Source organism: Coccomyxa subellipsoidea (assembly GCF_000258705.1).
Source record: "Coccomyxa subellipsoidea C-169, whole genome shotgun sequence".
NCBI classification, from domain to species: domain Eukaryota; kingdom Viridiplantae; phylum Chlorophyta; class Trebouxiophyceae; family Coccomyxaceae; genus Coccomyxa; species Coccomyxa subellipsoidea.
In genome coordinates this window covers 1,809,902-1,831,601 of record NW_005178036.1, presented here as the reverse complement: position 1 = coordinate 1,831,601, position 21,700 = coordinate 1,809,902, and the positions used below count along the sequence as shown (strand labels likewise).

The 21,700-nt window shown below is 55.6% G+C and overlaps 3 protein-coding genes across 3 annotated transcripts; all 3 read right to left on the bottom strand.

Moving 5' to 3' along the window:
• Window positions 1-966: 966 nt before the first annotated feature.
• Window positions 967-5,662, bottom strand: COCSUDRAFT_2833 (nucleotide-diphospho-sugar transferase; the record flags this gene model as incomplete). Its single annotated transcript, XM_005648192.1, has 12 exons — window positions 967-1,004; window positions 1,430-1,550; window positions 1,852-1,973; window positions 2,218-2,279; window positions 2,391-2,485; window positions 2,773-2,997; window positions 3,337-3,476; window positions 3,971-4,061; window positions 4,263-4,358; window positions 4,681-4,755; window positions 5,066-5,203; window positions 5,552-5,662. Coding segments are annotated over 12 exons (1,314 nt in total), but the record flags the coding sequence as incomplete, so codon positions are not given.
• Window positions 5,663-6,650: 988 nt separating this feature from the next.
• On the bottom strand, window positions 6,651-14,159 carry COCSUDRAFT_66059 (nucleotide-diphospho-sugar transferase). The gene is made up of 12 exons (XM_005648191.1): window positions 13,553-14,159; window positions 13,336-13,452; window positions 13,120-13,221; window positions 12,415-12,552; window positions 12,057-12,131; window positions 11,518-11,704; window positions 10,934-11,073; window positions 10,287-10,511; window positions 9,794-9,944; window positions 9,213-9,425; window positions 8,787-8,896; window positions 6,651-8,397 (listed from the first exon to the last, which is right to left on the bottom strand). Exons 1-12 carry the CDS (start codon window positions 13,670-13,672, stop codon window positions 8,281-8,283), a joined length of 1,695 nt encoding a protein of 564 aa, XP_005648248.1. The 5' UTR covers window positions 13,673-14,159; the 3' UTR covers window positions 6,651-8,280.
• Window positions 14,160-15,351: 1,192 nt separating this feature from the next.
• On the bottom strand, window positions 15,352-21,480 carry COCSUDRAFT_66058 (hypothetical protein; the record flags this gene model as incomplete). Its single annotated transcript, XM_005648190.1, has 13 exons — window positions 15,352-15,447; window positions 15,697-16,037; window positions 16,253-16,458; window positions 16,607-16,878; window positions 16,998-17,138; window positions 17,323-17,519; window positions 17,798-18,064; window positions 18,356-18,485; window positions 18,743-18,916; window positions 19,176-19,659; window positions 19,858-20,076; window positions 20,344-20,544; window positions 20,864-21,480. The coding sequence occupies 13 exons, from the start codon at window positions 21,478-21,480 to the stop codon at window positions 15,352-15,354; spliced, it is 3,345 nt and encodes a 1,114-aa protein (XP_005648247.1).
• Window positions 21,481-21,700: the final 220 nt, after the last annotated feature.

Genomic DNA, 21,700 nt, shown 5'->3' with positions numbered 1-21,700 from the left:
TAGTTCACGACAGAGTCAGCTTGCTCATATCTGTACAGCAGGCAAAGCTCAAGGACACCTTCACTGAATGCCTGGCGAGGGGCATTGCTTCTCCTGCCAGCAGCCTGGCAGGAATTGGGAAATCACCCAATAATTGTACAGCCCCGCTACTGGCCTCTGGTATTCCTGGACCTCTCAGGTGTCTTTCTCCTGTGGCCAGGCAGCGGTGTTCGCCATTCATTATGCTGAATTTAGCATCTGACAGTTTGTGGGAGTCACTCAGCTCACATCCGCTCACATAAGGTCCGTCTTCAAGCGGGCCAGCTCTCCACCTTTCTCGTCTGTCAGAGGCGCTAGCAGTGATAACAGCCCTGGAGCAAGCTTGCTGGCACATTATTTTCATAAGACCTGAGCTCTTCTCTCCTGTACCCCTCCTTCTCTCCTCTACCCCACTGAAACTGAAGGGCTGTGGGTAAATGGCACGAACTATTCTCGCCCAGGCAGCCGCATAATCAGACGCTGACTGATAAATATGTATGTGCTGCACACCGCAGCAGTGCCTCACCAATATCCGTATCCAATTATGTGTCCAAGCTCCACAGTATGCCCCTTCTTGTATATGGCCACACTCGTTTGCGCAGTAATGTGCTGCGTTATTGGTGGGACCATTTGGGGCCGGGGGACAGCCCGGGGGGCTTGGCAGTGGACTTGCAATGCCTGACTCTGCTTGGGCCACCTACTTCCCATCATCTTCCTTGTCATGATTACCCACGGCGACCAATGTTCCACTTATTCGCCTGGTTCAAGAGGTGGTCCAAATGATGAACCAGATCGCGCGGCATCCAAGCACGCGGCCGAGCCGGAGGTTGGGCCGGGGTGGATTCACATGGTGAAGGTGCGCTTGGGCATGCGCGCCGGCTGCGGCGGCCGCGTGCGCTTCTCGCGGCGGCGGCCATCCCCAAGGCGTCCGCCCAGCATCCCGCCGCAGTCCACCAGGTTCAGCGCAAACGCCAGGAACACCAGACCTGCGCAGCATCGCCTCTTATTGAGCTTTGAATCTTGCACCCTGAAACATGCTGTAGCCTGAATAGGGCTCCCCTGCTGATCCTGAACCAAGCCCATGTAGTCTCTGCTTGCCCGTGGAAATCTGGGAAAATTTAGTAGTTTGGCAAGTGTTTAGATGTGTCACTGACAATGTTTCAGAATTACTCAGTGCTCTAAGGAATGCTGGATGCCCCACTCCTAAAATGAGAAGAAAGTGTCACCCCAAAGAGAGCAATGCGCTCCAAGATTGGCCAGCAGCAGTGAAACAAGAACAGCAAAGGAAGAACATGCTTCCCCACAGGATGCTCGCATGACACAGTGGATGGTGCAACTACTTCCTAGTTCAAGAGCATGAGAAGGACTCATGAGAGGGGGACTCTAGAAGTTGCCAAAAGGCACCCCTCACCCTGCAGCGTGAGGAAAACGGAGAAGCTCCAGCGGTTGACTGCTGCCATGCCGTACAGCGCGGCCGACAGCGCCAGCAGGCTCATCAGCAGCTCACCCATGTAGAAGCGGCACGTGCGCATCTTCAACGGATGCTGCGCGCAAAAGAAGCATCGTTCTCATATACCGACATTTCTTCATTTCTTCTACATTTTCTAGCAAGCATCCTTTTTACTTTAATCACGTTCCATGACACTCGCTTTTGAAGTGAGGGACACGTGGCATTGAATAACACATTCACTAACAAATTCAGATCAATACAATTAAACGTAAGCTCAATCCAGAGAGCGCATGATGTCATTGGAGTCACTGTGTAGGGACAGATGTCTGGAGAACGTGTTTCCCTCATAATCAGGCAGCGCAGGGCCGTAAGAGATTTCGTACAATGCATGCAAGGAGCAGAGAATGACAGCAGGGCCGGCGCACCTCGGTGCCGGGGCGTTTGTCGGAGGCGCCAAGCTTGGTGGTCACCACCCACTCTTGCGCCTGCTTCAGGTCAAGCACGCCTGCACAGACAGGTCATGCCTTTCCTTGAAGCCTGTTGTAGTGTAGAGTTGGATTACTATTGCATGCTCAGATCTTGAGCGGACCGTACTTCACACAAGTCCCTTCTGAGACTCTAACTCTCAGTCACCCTTTAACCCGTGAGTTTGTCACACCTGTCTACATCTCTACTGTCTCATGAGTGTGCCTAATGAGAGGTCTTGTGTGTGAAGTAACTAGATTTGCCAGACAGGGAGGGTCACAGACCTGCCACGACGGCCCACAGCTTGACAACGCCCATGGCATTCTCAAACAGCACGTACAGGATGCTGTGGATCCAGCCCTGCAGCAGAGCACATGGATTCTGAGCCCCCAGATTGCTTCTCGCACATCGAGGCTTTGCAGATCGTCCAGAAAATATATGAAAATAGGATGTGGACAGTAAAGAGGAGTGGCTTGCCTTGGGTGTGAAGACTGCAGTGGTGACTGTGACCACCACCGGCAGATGCACCAGCGCCCACAGCGGAATAGACACCTGTGAAACATCCCAAGTTGCCCATCTCACATGGCTCTGAGAAGTGCTGCACATTTGGAGAGCAATAAAAACGACTCATACAGGACTCTGCACCTGCATATGCGAAACCGAGGATTGCAGGTGCACAATCCCACGAGTGTATCTTCCATGGCAAGGCAATGACTTCTTGTGGAGGTCTTTGAAGACAACAAGCAATTCAAACGTCGAGCCTCTAAGCCTCTGGATTCCGTCGATTGTCTGCGATTTTTATAGGGCTGGCGCCTGGCAAAAGAATTAAAGCCCCTCACCTCCGGGGTGAACATGGAGAGGGGCACGAGGGTGCAGAAGAAGCCGAGGGACACCCAGTGCGTGGCAAACTTGCGGATGCCAAAGTAGCACACAATGAGCTCCAGCTTGGATGCCATGGGCAGGCTAGAAGCCCAGATGTCCCGCGCAGCGCGCCGCCACAGCTGCACCGGGCCGCAGGTCCAGCGGTGCTGCTGCTTCCTGTACGCGAAGAAGCTCGCCGGCAGCTGCACGGCAGCCGCACAAACTTGCATCAGGAATTTGTTGTCGCAGCACTGTCCCTCGACATGACGGCATATTTTGCAGGGCTCCTTCCAACAGAATTCAAATCAACTCAAGACATCTCTCAATCATGCATCAGTGACATCAGACATGGTGTAGCCTCATGTCACCGCCTCACACTCCCATTCTTGCACTTGACACAAAGCACATCCTGACCCACACAAGGCCAATGCATGCTGGCCCCCATGCATGAGAGCCTTGATGAATGCCCACAGCTGCATGCATGCATGATCGCATGAATGCATGTACATGCTTGTACCTGGGGGGTTGGATATCTCAGTCACCTCGTTGAGCACGGTGACCTCGCGCAGGTAGATGGCCTTCCATCCGGCGATGTAGGCCCGCAGAGACAGGTCCATGTCCTCCACTGTTGTGCGGCTGTTCCAGCCTCCAGCCGTCTCAATGCACTTCCTCCTCCACATGCCTGCACTGGCGCTTGAAGATTATAGCAAAATATGTACTAGGCATGCATGATTATCACTGTTATTATTAAACGATTTTCCTGCCAAGAGGCGAGGTGTGTCCTGCAGACAAGCTGCAGTTCCAGGCGGCCATCATCCTACCCCTTGATGGACTCGCCAGATCCAAGCAAGACCCAATCGACTGTGGGCACGGTGCTCACTACTTATCCCGCCCCCCGCCAGCCGGGGCCATCCATGCATGCATGATGCACCTAAGTATATCACATTTCTGTACATGGCAAGCATGATGCACCTAGCTATATGGCCAACAACGTATCACTCTTTCATTCAACCAAGCATGCATGTCGACTGTCCCTTTCGGTGACTACAAGAGCAGATATCTGCAGCTTTTCTGCCGCACATCTTGACCGGTCTGGCTGAAACGAAAAGGAGGAACGAAAGTACAAAAACATATCCCTAGAGTTGTGGTGCATGTTGGTTCAAGAGCTGCACGCACCGGCAGTGCCATTGAAGTTGAAGAAACCGCCGCTGGCAAAGTGCACAAACTGCTCGCACTTGCAGTGGTAATTGAGCGAGATCTGCTGCGCCTGCAAGCACCAAGGATATCCTGAGCTCGGTCCTGAGTCAAATCAATGCCAAGATCTTATTGCAATGTGCATGGCATTGACATCCCTTCTTACATGTCAGGTTGTAGTATGAATCAGAGTATCATCTGGGCTAGCAAAGGTTGGTTGCCATGCCTGTGTTTTCTATAACCTTAAAGAAGCGGGCACAAAGGCAGCGCAGACCTTTGTCAGGTAGGACTCCTCAGGATTGGTGAAGGCCCAGCGCGCCTGCACATAGCCGATGCTCGGGTTGTCGATCAGCCAAGGCACCATAGTCATCTGCACAACACAGCTACTTTTCACTCTATCTTATCCAGACGGTATTGCAGCGTCTCTCATTTCAATCCTGATCCTAGCCTCTCAGTGGTCGCACTGCCTTGTACGTGTTGCATTGTACTTTGATTTCATCCTCATGACATGACCATGTCTGGCCAGATCAGATGTGCATGCAAAGATCACGATGATGGCACACTAGGTGGACCATTCTGCGCAGGCCAATGTGAGAAAAGTGATGTGCTGACATGCAAACAATGCCTGCCATGACGGCCATGAAAGGCTTGTGGCATGCATGCAGTGCCACATGTGCCAGGTAAGAGCACACCAGGAAGTCTGGCTCTGGCTTGAAGTCAGCATCAAAGATGGCGATGAAGTCGTAGTCCACCAGGAAGTTCATGCCCTGGATCCACCATGCGTCACACCATGAGTTGCCGGTGGGGGTCCTCTGTTGCAGTCCAGGTTCTAAAAGCGCAGGTTGTGTGCTTCTTGCTGGAGAATGCATGGAAAATGCGTGGAGAATGCAAGGCTCAAATTCAAGGACTCAGAGATATTATGGAGATGCTCAGCAGGAATGATGCATGGCCCATGCATGCAAATACCATCAGTTTCCGATGCAGGAACTCTGTTGCCTAATTGCTTTGGCATGCTGTGCTCCATTGTCACATGGGAAACAGGAGCAAGCTGGGAAGCATAGGCAGAGGGCAGCGCACCTCCTTGAGCGCCCCAGCCTTGTAGCCGGACCTGTGGGTGCGCCTGATGCACTCGCAGGACACGCCGCGCTCTGTCCACTCCAGGCACTTGTCATCCACCAGCTCCCTTGTGACCTGATCTGTCGAGTCATCCAAAACCTGCAGCCAGCAGAAAAATGATTCTTGTGACATGATCCCTCGTCTGTGGAGAGTTGGAGAGCTGCTAATCCTAGAACCTACTTGATCACCGTGCAAAGCTGCACTGCAGCGGCGCTGTCACTTCCTGCTCTCGAGATATGACTGCTCTACAAGCATCCTTCATGGCATGAAGCATGCTCCACACAGCCACACCCACTGCTGTGTGCTGCTGCAGGGGTGCCAGTTGTTCAGGCAGGGATTTCACAGGACAGCAGCAGCAGCTGGGCAATGGACAAGCACATTATGAAGCAAAGAATGTGCCCTCACCTGCACTGTGACCACATTATGAAGCAAAGATTGAGCCCTCACCTGCACTGTGAACCTCGACCGCGGCCAGACCATCTCGCAGGCGCTGTCAATGATTGCCTGGCAGACAGCCCGCTCATTGAACATGGGCAGCTGCACAGCAACCTTGGGGAAAAGATGCCCCTCGTAGACAGGATCTGGCAGTGGCCCAGGCGTGAAGGCATCCTCTGGCTTCCGTCCTGTGAGCTTGGCCTTTGCCAGGAAGGCAAAGCACTTGAGAACGTGCCACAGGCGATCCAGGGACACGAACACCGACAGGACGATGGCTACGGAGATCACGCTGCCAAGGATGGCCACATAAAGCTCGTAGAAGCTGCTGTAGGCCGTGAAAGTGTACAGCAGCATGCTTGCGACGCCCTGTGCTGAGTATCAGAGGCCGAGCGACGCCATAACAAGTCAGGAGGAAGAGCTACTGCATGCAGAGAGATCTTTGCTATTGTATGCCTTGATGCCCCATCTTGATCCCCTCGGCAAGTCCCACATCACGCACGAATGGATCTTGATGATGAACCCAGTGCCCAAGAGTCTCTGCTACTGGGTGGTACGGAAACCTCGGCCCCTCCGGTCTGTGTTCCCGTTTCTTGTGCCTTCCCACACAACGGCTCGCACACCCTCACGTTGGATCAGTCCCCGACCGTGGCAGAGTGAGGCCGGGAGAGTGGGGAATTCGAGAATCTGTACTTTTGATCAAGGGGCAGGCGCCACCTACGAGGGTCGTCCAAGGTCCAACTGATGATTCAACCTGTGACCAGGGTGGCGCCCCCCATGCATCAATCCTCCACCCAGTCTTTTCTTCCAGGCTCGGCCGTACAGCACACTTGCATGACAATCGATGTGCTTGCAAGGTCTAGACTAGGTCATGCCTGATGGAGACTGCTAGTCAATAGGCAGCCCCAGCTTGAGAGTCTCCATCTAAAGGGTCATGCATGTATAAGTTTAGTCACGCCATGCACATGAGCTGGACCCGGTGCCATCAACACCCCTGTGCTGTTTACTCCAAATGTGGAAGTTCCAAAGGCTTCACTTCGAGATGCATGCAGTGAGTGCTTCAGTGTGTGTCAATGGACAGCTAACCCGAAGGCTCGACCCCAAAGGACTGTGCGTCTGATCATGTTGGTGTATTACAATGAGCAACAAGGCAGCAGCTGGGTCCACTTCAGAATACTTTCGGTGCATCCTCCAAAACACCACCCCGGGCGCAAGGGCCCACTTCCTCAAAGCCGGAGCCCAGCTGGAGCTGCATGCAGGTGGCGGGTCACAACGAGGGGCGTTCCTTGCAAAGCATCAAATCAAAATTCTGGGGGTGCAATTCATTTCAAGCTCATCACTGCCGGTAGCTTCGTCATCGAGGCCCCATCAGGGGGATCCGTAAGTAGTACTGCAAGTGAGTCTACGCTGCAAGTGCCAATTTGTCGGAGCAGAAACCTACTCACCAGTGCTTCGGTCCCTGTTCATCGTTCTGCCCCATATCTAGGGGGCCCCGGAATCTACTACCCCATTATAGCCCCTGCTGCCAATGCGAGAGATACCACAAAAGAAGAGCAGAGCGAACACAAGTACCACAATCACATGTCCTAGGGCGCATGCAGCGCCGACATGCAGCATTCGTCCGTCCTATCTTGACCGCCTAAAAGCAGGTTGTCAGAGCGCCGTCTCTGTCAGTGACTGCAGAGGAGGCCACTCAGATCCAGGGGATCAACATTGCCTAATTATTAGGAGCGGCAATCCAGCACGAAGCTGGATGCAGCTGCCTCAACCTTGCAAATCATCTGTCCAAACATCATACCCTTGGAAGGAAGATTGTGTCATCGTCAGTGACGCGTGGAAACAGCACCAGACAAATGGGTAAGCGACAAGTGCACTCTGACAGGACTTGGTGCTAGCAAGAGACGACTCACTCTCTTCTCAAGCTGGAATGGTTTGTCCAGTCTCTGTGCTGGACCTGCTGTCGATGGCGGGGACACAGACATAACAGTGCTTCAGGAAGCCTCTGTGGAACCGTGCTAGCCCGTGTGCAACATTAGCATAAATAAGGGTGCTGACTGCCAGCGTCTCTCAAAAGCCCTCCGTCTGACAGCCTATTCTGCTACGTGTGCGACAGCGCTCCGGACAAGGGGTGATAAACGGTGTCGGGGGGACATGAATGTATCCAAAGTACCACACACATTATCCTAATATTGCTCTAGGGGTCAGGGCCAATTTTGCTCTCCAGAGGAGCCTGACTCGGCATCGCACTCGCATAGCAGGGAGCAGCGTTCGTTTTGGCACTTCCACAAATAGTGTAAGCAATCACAATCAGGCAGCCGCGCCTGTGTATCATCCATTAGCCCCTGCCCTTGTCTCTGCTTTCTCTCTGCCTGCCAGCCAGCTGGGTGGCACCCACACCGCTCTCAGAACCCTACTGCTGCAGGCAGCCTACCTCCGCAGCAGCCCACCCGGTGAAAAAAGCAGCCGCCAGGAGAATTGCAGCAGAACAGCCCGAGCCAGCCGAGCGCACAACAGCAAAAACTCCAAGCCCGCGAGCTCCCCACCGAGAGGCAGAACAGCGCGCCACCTCCCTCGCACCTCAAAAGTCCGGTCCTGATGTTACTACTCTAGGAGAGCTCCAGCCAATGTGCTGCAGCCCACAATGTTTGCCCATTGGGACGCTGCCCGGCGGGCAGCGCAAGGCTGCCCGGAGCGGGCAGGTGGCAGCGCCGCGGGCAGCCGCAGGCGTTCCCTGACGTGGCAGATCACAAGATGGAACTGTAGGCCGGCTTGAGCGCCGCGCCGTTGACCGACAGGTTGCGAGCGGCGGACACCATGTTGCACCCCTTGTTGCCGGTCGCCTTGTAGCTATCCGCTGCCGCCTGTACACAAGTGATGCAGACCATCAGTGTTGCACAATTTGTCATGGATAGTACTAATTACTAAAAGGCTTTCATCACAACCAATCAGCCCTTGGTGGCCGATACATGTTTTCCTTCCTACCTTCCTTCCTTCAGAGCATGCCTACAGAAACAACAGGCCAGCTGCGGTCCCAAAATGGGGTGATACAGAACTCAAGAAAACCCACTTGCAGATAGTTATTGAGTCGTGGTTTATATGAGTCAGGAATGAACCCTTAGTGCAGCAAATTAAGGGAATACAGCCTCAGTGACAAGCCATTGACTCGATTGTGTTTGCAAAATCAACAGACGAGGCAACAGAAGAGGCACGGAGGCTGTCAAGAACAGATGTGATCTGTGCAAGGGCCCACCTTGGCCTTCTTCAGGGAGGCAGCGTGCATGTTGACGTTGTTGCCCAGACGGCCGCCCAGGATTCCACCGCAGTCCACCATGTTGAAGGCAAAGGCGAAGAACACCAGCCCTGCAGCAGGCACCACACTCGTCAGCCTCTGCACAATCACACTTGCCATGCACACAGCCTTTTGGCTGCATTTCATCCCAATTGCATGTCACTGATTGACACTCTAAAGCTGTAGAACATCCCAACCTTGCAGGTTCCACTCATTACCAGACTGCTCAACAAGGCCAGCTTGCACAAGGTGGGGTATCATCCCCCAGCTCTCAAGCACGCTCCAAACAGCCCACATCTTACATGCATTGTGAGGCTCTGGGTGATATAAGTCCTCCATTCAAGGTCCTTCGAACCCCAAAGGGTGGGTAAAAAAGAAGAAGCTTACCTTGGAGGGTGAGGAAGATGGAGAAGGACCACTTGTTGACGGAGAAGATGCCGTAGAAGGCGGCGGTCAGCACAAAGGTGGACATCATCATCTCACTGGCGTAGAAACGCAGCACGGGGGCCGGCGCTCCCGCGCCGGTGCCGGGGCGCTTGTCGGAGGAGCCCAGCTTGGTGGTGACAACCCACTCCTGCGCCTGCTTCAGGTCAAGCACGCCTGCGCAGACAGGATCACAACGCCAGGTCAGCAAATGTTCCCCTTGCACAGGCATGTCAAGAAGCACAGGAACGTCTGCAGGCCAGTTCAGACACAGATGGGGGCCATTTGCAGTTCATACCACCCGCAGCAAGTTCCTATCAAGAAATAAAAGCCAGTCTCCTGCCCGCAGCAGTGTCCTATATAGACATATAAAGCCTCAAAGCATGGAAGGGGGAGCAAGATGCGACAGGTCCTGCCTCAGGCAAGGCCTGTCGCGTCTCTGTCCACCTCCCACAATTCGGACATTGATAACCCAAAATATCACCGCCCCTAGGCACCGTTATTAAAAGGGAGATGGGGTCACGGTGGGCCAGACAGCAGCGCACCTGCGATGACGGCCCACAGCTTGACGATGCCCATGGCGTTCTCAAAGAGCACGTAGAGGATGCAGTGCAGCCAGCCCTTGGGCGTGAACACTGCTGTGGTGATGGTCACCACCACCGGCAGGTGCACCAGCGCCCAGAGAGGGATGTTCACCTGCACAGCCACGCATGCAAACTACTCAGCGCCTGCTTTACTCATCTGTGGCCAATAGCTGCCAACAGCAACAGCGACAGCTCCACAACAATCAACAGCACCGCTTGTTGAGCCCATCTCCAGTTGACTGGCAGTATGTCGAGTGATTACGGCTCAAGAGCATCTGGGCAGAGACCAGTGGATTGCTCCTCACCGCTCGGCATAGTGGCAAAGTGGCTGCTGACTGCCATCACAAGGAAAACAGAGTGTGTCTCCTTCACGGCTGCCTGACGAGGGTGCAAGAGGGTGCACTCTGCAAAGGTGCAGTTCCAGGGGTTCGAGAAGATATTTAAGGACACACACCTCGGGGGTGAAGACGGAGAGGGGCACGAGGGTGCAGAAGAAGCCGAGGGAGACCCAGTGGGTGGCGAATTTGCGGATGCCAAAGTAGAGGACCAGGAGCTCCAGCTTGGCTGCCAGGGGGAGGCTGGAGTTCCAGATGTCCCCTGAGCAACGCCGCCACAGCTGCACTGGGCCGCACGTCCAGCGGTGCTGCTGCTTCCTGAACGCGAAGAAGCTGGCGGGGAGCTGCGCAGGCCACAGAACTCAGGTCAGACACCGCGCAGAAGGATCAGATCATCTTTGGCCACCACATATCTCTGAAATTGATGATGATCATCTGGCACACGGTCACTCACAATGTATGTATGATGTTAATGACCAGATGCTAGGAGATCATCATAAGTCCTTGAGCCATGCCAGTCTCTGGCTATGGGAATATATAAAAGCGAGGGGCAATCATGCTACAGAGAGACCGGGCGCTTCCAACTTCTGCACACCCACAAAGATATTGCAAATGCCTCACTCGACACAGTACCCGTGTTGCTGCACCAGGAGTGCTCCTCGGCAGCAAGAACGGGGTCTGCAACTGATACAGCATGCCCCATCTAATGGGCTCAAGCCTGAGTCTTGGCGCGTGAATTTAGGGTGCTCAAGGAGTGGGAGCTCACCTCGTTCATGCAGGTGGTGTCACTGAGGTAGACGGCCTTCCAGCCGTTGACGTAGGTACGCAGAGACAGGTCCATGTCCTCCACTGTAGTGCGAGACTTCCAGCCGCCGACCGTGACAATGGTCTTGCGACGCCACACGCCTGCCACATTCAGCCAATCCTCTCAGGCTAGAGCATCACATTGCACTGCGAGTGCGCTTGCTTCAGAGCTTTCATAAAGCAATCAAAGCTGACAGTGTCGCGCGCACAGGTCAATCAAGGTAGGAGGAGATCAAAGCTTTGCTGTTGATTAAATGCAATGACATCAGCGTCACTAGGCTACTGCCCGAGGGGAGTGGAATTGGGTTGGGCTTTGGCCTCAGGCATTGGCCTTGGATTGCAGGTGCTGAGCCAGCTATGCATGCATTAAACACTCATGCAAGATCACCCAGCAGGCTCGTCAGTATGTAGCGCAGAACATGCCCAGCTAAGTCGCCATGTCTAGCGCAGTCAAGTCAGTATGGTGACCACAAACATGCCATTCTTGCAATGTCATCCGGTGTCAGAATGACAAAGTACAGGTCTGTGAGTGACAAGAGAGCGCACCGGCAGTGCCATTGAAGTTGAAGAAGCTGCCGCTGGCAAAGTGGACAAACTGCTCGCACTTGCAGTGGAAGTTGAGGGAGATCTCCTGGGCCTTAGTCAGGTATGACTCGTCGGGGTTGGCGAAGACCCAGCGGGCTTGCACGTAGCCCACCTCGGGGTTGTCAATCAGGTAGGGGACGGTTTGCATCTGCATACATAAATAACAAAGATGTCAGAAACAGAAACATTACCCACAGTCATGCCATGCCCATCTGGCCAAATCATGTCTGCTAAAGCACAATTAACAGACAACCGGTACAGAGCATCTCAAGCACCAGGGCGCAAAATCCATTTTCCAAGTTCAAGCTGAACAATTTGCTGCCTTTGAACAGCTACCACAGTAAGCTGGAGCGGTGGAATGTCTAAAATTCATGGTGCCCTGCATCTGGCATCTTGCGAAGCTCACCACCACCGGCAGCAGCAGCTATAAAAGCATGTGCATAAGCAGATAAGGCACTGGCAAGCACAAATTTCCCAATTAAAAAAATTCTGAGACGCACCAGGAAGTCTGACTCCGGCTTGAAGTCAGCATCGAAGATGGCGATGTAGTCATAGTCTCCCAACAGGTCCAGGCCCTGCACCACCCAGATCAGTTTTCAGCACACAACGTCACGCATGCACAGTGGTGCTTTCTTTCTTGCCAGTGCATGTGCTAGGAATCACGCTTGTGGCATGGTCAGATGGTACTCCAGGCACCTGAGATATTCACACGATCTGCTACATGTTGCACATCCGGCAAAGATGCAGCTTTACAAAGATGCCCAACAGTAAGGCAAAAGGGGCCAGGGAATGACTGAATAGGGTCACTTTAACAGTTGCCGATCAAGCACAGTCAGGGAGATGGTGATCGGCGCTCACGTCCTTGAGGGCTCCGGCCTTGTATCCCTGGCGGTTGGTGCGGCGCACAACCTCGCACTTGACGCCTCTCTCTGCCCACTCTGCAGCCTTCTCGTCCACCAGCTGCCTCGTGGCTTTGCAGGTGGAGTCATCCAGCACCTGTGGCAGGGCAACAAAGGGTGAGGCTGTGAGCGCACTCCTGTACTGAGCAGCTTCTCTTTGCATCCTGCACCTTCTCGGGCGTGATCAAGTCTGATCAGCCACATCTAGCGTTCATCAGGTGCAAGACTGAGTCTTTAGCACTGCTGTTTGCGCCCGCTCGGTGGCTAAATTTTGTGGGTGACATGAGACTGAAGCATCTAGAGTTGCCACTGTGCTGTGTCAGACATCCCAGCTGAGAGTCCAAGCAGGCTGCTTTGGTGTGCTGTGGCCATCAGCACGCCTTCTGATCGCCATCTATGGACAGAACTGGCACCTAGTACCACTTTTATGCTGAGCTCACATCCTAATATGATTTGTGCTTTTTCGTTAAGCGTTGATCTTTTTGACGCAGCACGTCCCGATCTGAGCCTGTTATTTCTAGTTAACATATATGGCACCCCAGCCGCCCCCTAGCGAAGGCTGGCTCTCACCTCGCCGCTGATGCGCTCTAGATGCGTGACAACTGGCAGTGCGTATTGCTCAGAAAGGCGCAGACATTTGGGCCGATCGCAGTGCTGTGCTTACCTGTACGCAGAATCTGTCGCTAGGCCAATGCATCTCGCACGCCGAGTCAATGATGGCCTGGCAGACAGCCCGTTCATTGAACATGGGCAGCTGTACCGCGACCTGGAACACACACGAAACTGAGCGCCACCGCGATTCCTCTGTACCCTTTGAACCTCCACAACACTCCCATATCACTAGATGCATCACAAAAACTCATTGGATCATGCTGTGTACCTTTGGGTACACCATGCTGTATGCTGCTGGGTCCGGTAGAGGACGCGCCGAAAACTCATGCTCTGGCTTGCGCCCTGTTAGCCTCGTCCTCATCTGGATTTTCATGTAGACGAAGACCTACAGCAACCAAACGTGGATGTCAGTTCCGGTGTATATTCTGTGGGTGCCCACAAAGCAATGCAGCGTGCTAGGAGACGTTCTAGGGCAGAACCCGCACCTTGTAGAGGCGATCCACGCTGATAAGCATGGACAGGCAGACTGCAACGGCGATAAGGCCGCGCAGGAGGCCCACGTAGAGCTCATAGAGCGTCGCGTAGTGGGTGAAGGTGTAGAGCATCGTAGCGGCTGGCGTCAGGGCTTGCCTAAAGGTCAAGCTGGCTTTGCTGCCCCCGCGCGCTCTGCCTGGCTGCGACTGTCGCCTGCAATGCTAGCTGGTCTGTTCGATGATCGATCGACACCGATCGCCCAGAAATGGCGGCTGGGTTATGGGCTAAAGTCTAGCCCCTGAGGACTGAGGACTAGCGAGTCCACTAGCGCTTGCCTGCACAAGCCCCCGGATCAATGCCTTCTGCTCCGCTGAACCTTGTCCGGCACTGCTGGTGCCGATGAGCGGCGATGCGTAACTAAAACTGATCTGCGTCCTCCACAGATGCGCATCGCGGGGCTCCAGCCTCGACCCACATGCAACGCTGAGCGGCACAGAAACAGCCGATGGGCACTTCTGATCGCTGCGATCTCCGGTTGCTGAACGTATTTGGGACTGCGATGCAAGCACACCAAACAGCAGGTGAGAACTTCCGACTCCCGAGCTGGCACAGCAATACTCACTCCCAGTTTCTGTATCGCTCACTCACTCACCAGGTCAGGCCCTGGGCAGGACATAATCCCGGAACCTCCTATAAGAGCCTCCAGCCACTCAGCATCAATGTACCTTTTTCCGCCCAGACGCTCACGATGACAAGCGGATGGTGCCACTCGGGGAGCACGTTGAGCCTCTATCGATGAGCTTCTACTTGTGCACAATGAGCCGGCATGTGCATGCAATGCAGCATGAAGCAGCCCTTCAGAGATGCTTGTTTTGAGGCAAACTGACACAAAAAGGGAATCACATATGGCATTTTGAGCGCACCGGCACTGGCGGGTCCCCTATCTAGATACATGCAATTTCAAAACAGTCACGAGTATTCTCTGCACCCAAAAAATATGATTTTCATGGAGACAAGGCCTTGTGATGACAACACTCAACAGATCGCAACACTGCAAGTATAGCCTGGCACACTCATCATGATGCGCATGCGGGTCCAAGTTACTCAACAGTCCTCTGAACTTAGAACTTACAATATTAGGCAACCTTCCATGCTTGCAAGTGCCCATCCCTCTCGCCACATAAGCTTTCCATCCCCATCAGGTGCTCTGCAACAAAACCTCCTACATGGCCATCAATCTATGAGAAGCACGAACAGAGGCTACTCAGGGGTTCCTGGCTTCGCTCGTGCAGCGTATCAAATCCTTTTAGCTTGCATCATGCGGCGACTTGCCTCCCACCCACTAAGAGTATGCATGCAACGGGGCAACAGCCATGCGTACAAGGGCTTCCAAAAAGAAATGCATGTGAAAGTGCAATAGAGATCTACTCCTGAACCGCAGGTGTGCAGTGCAACAATATTCGCAAATTCTGGGTGCTGCAGTAGTCCGTTTGAAACAATAAAGCAAATAAGCAAGCACTCCTCCCCTCTCCACCCAGGTCCATAGCTCTCCAGCCCACAAATTCCTTCCATAAGCTTCAGCCAAAAATTCAACCTCTCCTACAATCCAACGCGCCTTGCTTATCTCCAGACACACAGTCTCTCATGCATTGCACGGGCAGGTTATATCCCTGTTGCCACTTGGCAGCTCCACGCCCCCTGATTGAGATGATCTCCTATCCAGCTGCTGCCCTCAACTGCCTCTCAGATGAAAGGCGAGCAGCGCAGAGGCAAGTATACTCTGGCATTAAATCTCATCCCTTCAAGACCCTTACTGGCGGTGATTGTTGTTGACACGGCGCAAGTGCGGCTTGGTGCGAATGTGCTGCTTGTAGGTCTCCAGGTCTGTTGCAGTTGTGCCGCACACCTGATCGGCCACACCATCCCTGATTAGCACTCATCATTCGCGCCTGCAGTGCTCCGTCAACAATACTATTGTCTGCAACACTGCCAGAATCCAGACGGCGCCACATGCCTCTGGGCACTTAGCAGAGGCCGTGTATCTCGAGACGGGTGTACTTCTTTTGTTCTGAAAAGTCCATCTCAGGCACTCAGGGAGGGCCGAGAGCCTGATCACCAGGAAATTAGGCAAAAGCAAGATCAGCGCTTATCGCACCTCGCAGTTGTAGTCTGCGCCCTGCTGGAGCCCCGGCTGCGCGAACGGCGCCGCGCCGGCAGCACCCATGTAGCCGACGCCCCCGCCATTCACATAGTGCCCCGGCTGCTGCTGCGCGGCGACATACCCGCCCGCCTGCGGCTGGGGAGGCATCGCCGCGTACGCGTAGCGGGGGCTGAGCTGCGCAGCCGCGTACATGACGGGGTGCTGCGCAAAGGCCGCCCCGGGGGCGGCGGCTGCGGCAGAGAACGCCGCTTCACGGCCAGGGAACCCCCCGGAATGGGGACCCCACTGCGCCCAGCCGGCCGGCGGCATGTAGCCCTGCATTGTGCGCTGATGGCCTGCGCATCCACCAAATAGATTGGCCTTTTGTAGGACTCATATGGAGAACCTACAGGCAATAACACAGGCTAGCAATATCCCTTGCAACCCTCCAAATCTTGAGGGTTGCAAGGCTGCATGAACCTCTTTATAGAAGCAGAAGCGGAGGACGGCATCAACCTTTGGGGACACCTAATATTGCTGTCAAACAAGAAGTGCGAGGGCTAAGGCTCACCAGGGACGTGGGCCTGGTAGAAGGCCTGCTGCTGGGGGTAGTAGCCCACGTACTGGACTCCATAGGGCGAGGACGGGTGCAGCACAGCGCCCGCCTGCATGGCCGGCATGTGCTGCTGGTGCAACGCCCACTGCTGCTGTTGCTGCTGCTGCATGTGCAACTGCGGCAGCTGTCTGTGCTTTGCAGCTTGGCCGCCATCCGCACTCCTTCAAAAGGCACAGAGCCCCGTCAGCTCAACGCCAGCACCACGGAGTGCTTCATAATGGCTCATGTGATAATCTTGTTGTGATAGGACAATCAGGGAACATGAACAACAAATACGAGGCGCAGCAAAGCACGGAGAAGAGAGGGCACCTCAAGGAAGATCCACGGTCGAGCCTGGTCATCAATTCGCTGTTATGCGCCACTGTTGAGGCGGCTGCCGCCGCAGCCGCCGCGGCCGCAGCTTCGGCGGCGCTGCGCGGCGCCGGGGACGGCTGGCGGGATGACGTGGAGGAGGCGGCCCTGACCTGCAGCGAGCCTGCCGCTGAGTCACCCAGCACGGCAGCTTCCGCTGCTGCGGAAGCTGCCACGGCCTGCGCCGCTGCTGCTGGCAGGTGCCCCGTGGTCAGCCGCCGCAAGTGCGCCTGTCAACACACCACTCCAAATGTCAGCATAGGAATGTGCCGGATTCTGCACAACTAATACATTGCGTTATTGGCATAGCAGACATGCGCAACGGAGCAAGAAACATTGTGTCTGTCACCTTGCCGGCGACGTGCATGGCCATGTGCTGCGCTGAGGTGGTGGTGATGTCGCAGATCTTGCAGTAGTGCGACGATGGCCGCTGCACGCGCGCGCCCGACACCTCCACCCGCCGCTTGTGCTTGCGTCCGCGCATGTGCGCCTGATCCAATGAGACAAGCATGCATTCGTTAGCGATGATACATCTTGAGTCATCCCTTCCAACAAGTTGCAGGGGAAAGGAATTTTCCTGTTCTTGAGCACACCCAACTTGCGTGTAGCGGCCTAGGTGTATCTTCAGGAAATTGAGGGATTTGTGGCTGCGGAAGAAACAGCAGGAGACTCACCTCCAGATGTGCGGCACTCGTGGTGGTGATGCCGCAGACAACACACTCGTGCCGCTCCTTTGGACCATTCGAAATATCGCCGCTGCCATCGCCATGGGCGGCTTCAGCAGCTGCAAAGTCTTCGCTGTCGCTAGTGTCTGAGCACTCGGGGCGCAGCGCTTCAGTGCGGGCGTCCACAGCCCCATCCGTCATCGCGCCTGCTCCCCAGTACAGTACAAATCATGATTGCCTCCTCCTTTAGGGTTTAGCCATTAACAACTAAGGAAATCAATGGATGACTTTCTGAACGGATAGAAGGGTAGCAGCAGATTTCACATTTGCAGGCGCACTCCCTCAAAATACTTGCTACAATCTAATCAATTGAGGGAGCAGCCCTGAAGAATGAAATCTGCTTGCGCAGGGACATTCAGCAGCTACTTCAAGTTGAGAGCACACTCAATGCACTGCCAATATCTAAGCTTACAGGTCAGCGCACCTGGGGCCTGGAGTATGGCACCGGCATCGCCGTGCGCGGCCGCGGCTGTCGGCGCCGAGGCAGTCCCGGGCGGCGCGGCCGCCGCCGCGGTGGCGGCTGGGCCGGCATCGTCGTCCCCGTCACCCACCTCCTGCATCTGCTCCAGGTACTGGCGCAGGTCCATGGAGGAGGGCAGCGTGATGGAGCCGATGCGCAGCAGCGTCATGGCGTCGCCGTTGCTGCCCGTGCTGCTGGTGCTGTCCTTGCGCCGCAGCAGGTGCCAGTCGCCTGCGCCGAGAACACCGGCCAGTAAAGTTTTTGCTGCACCCTCAATCAGCTGGTGAGAGGCTGGCAATCACCAACCCAACCTGCAGAGAACATACTTAGAACATCCCAAAGGGCTGCCTATGAACGTCATGTATGCCACATAAGGCAGGTGAGAAGTACGCCTGTACAGCCCTGATCTCTCCAGGTGTGCCTCAACAATTGCAAACGACAGGGCCACGGCAGCCTTCCTTTCTTTCAAGCGGGTATGCCAGCAGAAAACCATTCTGAGATCGGATACCCTTGCGGAGACACATAGCATTGCTCGAATTAGGAGCAGGGGCGTGCCTGAGGCGACGCGCTGCATGAAGGGCGTCCTCTCACTCTCCGGCATGTTCCCAATGTACTGCAGCCTGCGCGCGTGCCTCCTCCCGCGCACATGATCCTGCCATTCCCCACCCAAGCACGTCAGCGCAAGCCTTGCCAGCCACAATGCATCAGACACTTGGGGCCTGCAATTTTCCCTGCAGTTGCTGCTGCAAATGGAAGTCGTGCTCCCAATGATACCTCCAAAATTGTGCATTTGCCGCCGACTGTGCCAGAAAGCGGGACTGCCGTGAACGTCCAGCGGAAAAGGAGGTGAGTAATAGACAATGGATATGATCAGGGTGTCTTGCAGCGGGTCTGCGGGGGTGTTGTCACCTCCAGGTTGGCCTGGCTGGTGGCGATGATGCCGCAGACGGGGCAGAAGTGCTGCGCGGCGAGGCTCACGCTGCCCCCGCTCGGCGCCAGCGGCGGCTTGCTACTCAGCCGGCGCATGCTATCCTCGCCGTCGCTCCCCAGCGCGTCGTCGTCAAAGCTCTGGCTGAAACGCACCTTCGCAAGCAATCACAACGTGACCCTCTCACATCGGTGAGGCACAAGACATTGCAACATAATTAGATGACCAGTGTGTGATTTTTGCCAGAACGTGCTTCCCCTGATGCACCCCGTCGAAGGCAACCCTCACACAACAGGCCACAGCACCCCTTCCCTCCACGCCTTGCTGGAACATGTTTCAGCAGGTGCATGCCACCTCCAGGATCAAGCATGCACCCAAGGAAATGCATGACATGTTGAAAGCGTGGTGACTCACCCGCATACCGGAGGGGCGGAGGGTGAGCGTGCGCCGGGGCAGGGCCCCGAGGCGGTCGCCGGGCCCGTCGCCGCCGGAGCCGTCATCATCCTCGTCGCCTGCGGCGTTCCCTCCAAAGCCGGCCGTGTCGGCGAACGCGCTCGGCACGCCGCAGCCCTGGAACTCCACCTCCTCGTCACCGCTCGCTCCGGCCGCACGGCCGCGGGAGACCAAGATCCCGCAATCCCCCTCGGCCTCAGCTTCCGCCCCGCCGGAAGCCGCCGCCTCTGCGCCGGCCGATGGATCTGCCTCGGCCGCAGGTTGCTCGCACTGCGGCTCCGTCGAGTACATGGAAGGTGACTGGGTCTGTGCCGGTTGAAGCGCATGGCCTGCGCAGGTGTCTGGGCCCGGCTCGTCGAGCACAGAGTCCAGCGTGCTGTTGCACAGCTGCTCAGCTTCCGTCAGGTGCTGCTCCTGCTTCTCCCGCCTCTGGTGCTTCTGGCCCCTGCAAGAAAACGCCCCAATCTCAATGCTACGCATCACTGCCTCAAAAGCACATCAATCATTCGCCACATACCAGGTGATGTACTCGCAATCCCCAAGACCTCCCGATTGACAGGACATCTCTATTCTGCATAATGTGAAGTGTAGACACTTAGTTTAATTAGCATGATTGTGAAAAGAAACTGGCAGAGAGGGGCACCTGAGGTGGATCTGTTTGTGGGTGGAGCTGGGGGCTGTGACATCGCACAGCTCGCAGTGCAGCTCTTCACCGTCAGCGCCGGTGTCTTCAGTGAGTGAGCTGGTGACTTCGGCCATTGCAATGTGCTTCCTGTGCCTCTTGCCGTCCATATGCACTGCCAGCTGCTCCTCGGAGGAGGTCACCACCTTGCACACATCGCATGGGTACTCTGCAGCTTGCCTGCAGCCAACCCATACAGCTAAGCTTCAGAGATGCACAGAACAGCATGCTGTTCCCATGTGCTTCGCATTGAGGATGCAGCGCTGCCGCCAATGCACTTGATGATCTCCCTTCGGCCTGTCCTCTCGAACATACAATCGTGTATGATCCAAGCTGTTGGAGCCACTGCTGCCATCAACTCCCAAGCTGACATTGCCAGTCATGCTGGTGAGCCATCTGGCACGTGCGGGGGGGGGGGGGGGGGGGGACTGATTAAGAGAGTCACACCTGGCGCCGGCGGCGTCGGCCTCCTCGGCAAGGCGGCGGAGGTGCTTGCGCCCCTGCAGGTGCTGAACCAGGAGGTCGGGCGAAGTGGCAGAGATGTCGCACACCTCGCAGCTGCCCTGGCTGCGCGCGCGGTGCATGGCGCCATCACAGTGCTCCCTCCACTCCTCCTCGCTCTCCGCCGACGTCTGGCACACCCGGCACCTGCGCGCGCGCGTACGGCACATGTCAGGAATGGTCACGTCCATGGAATCATCTCTCATAGTAGCCTTGTCCTTCCGAGGACCAGCGAGCAACACTATCATTGCAGCTGCAGTGATCTATCATTGCATCTGCAAAATGATGGGCTGACAAGTCTGCAGGTGAAGAGACGGCTTTTCCCTTGCATCAACAGAAGCACATGCTGACCTCTGCATGATACACATGGTCAATAGGCTGCTGAATGTGAACCTGGACTTATCTGCACACATTGCTGGTTAGGTACTCCTGAAGGTATACAGCTCGGCCTAGCGTTATCACCCACCGCAAGACAGTCGCGCCATCGCTGGATTCGCCGTCAGCATCCAAGGCTCCCACAGCTGCCGTGTACGGCTGGGCGGCAGCCGCCTTTGCAGCAGCGGCGTCAGCGTCGGAAGCATCTTTGATGCCGTGCAGCCGGTGCTCCCCGGACTGCGCTGGCGTCAGCGGCTTGAGCATGAGCGTGCTGGCTGTGCTGCTGGGGCTGCTGGAGTACCCCCCCTCCTCGCTGTCCTGAGACCCTCGCCTCCACACCCTTGTGACTACCCCTGTCGTGTCGCTTCCCTGTTGCCGCACCTCCCCCTCTGCAGCTGTGCTGGCGCGCTGTGGCGCTCCCTCCACCGCTGCGCTGCCCTCTGCCCTTAAAGCCTGGTGCATGTCAGGGGGTGGGCTGCATGTGCTGGGAGCAGGGGCCTGGGAGCCTGCCGCGTGCTCCTTGTGTTCAGGAGCGCGTGGCAAGGTCCCAAACTCCTGCTGCGTGCGCGAGTCTGCGCTGGCAGTGATCTGCAGGGCGGCCTTGCCGTCCAGCAGGGCCTCCTTCTGGTCGAGTGGTGTGGTGTGATGCCTGAGCCCGGTGGATGTAAGAGGTTCTGTTGGGAGCTCCTCCTGAGCTTCAGCCAGCATGTCTTGGTCCAGAGAAGGTCCTGCAAACAATGTATGAAGACATCGGCATGGTGGTGCAAGAACTTTTCAGAAGGACTCCTAGCAGACACACAGCCACAGCGGGACGCTGCCAGTACTAAGCCTACTGCGCAGAAGGACAACAATAGACTTCAGATGTGGTCTTTGAGCATTTGACACTAGCTTGTGTGACGATAAGTTAACGAGAACACAGGAACGGACA

Excerpts from the sequence above, each read along its gene's own strand:
- COCSUDRAFT_66059 (XM_005648191.1), bottom strand. The coding sequence starts at position 13,672 with ATGCTCTACACCTTCACCCACTACGCGACGCTCTATGAGCTCTACGTG. Across the intron at positions 13,453-13,552 it reads GCGTGGATCGCCTCTACAAG|GTCTTCGTCTACATGAAAAT; the intron begins GTGCGGGTTCTG and ends TGGTTGCTGTAG. Across the intron at positions 11,705-12,056 it reads AGCCGGAGTCAGACTTCCTG|ATGCAAACCGTCCCCTACCT; the intron begins GTGCGTCTCAGA and ends TTATGTATGCAG.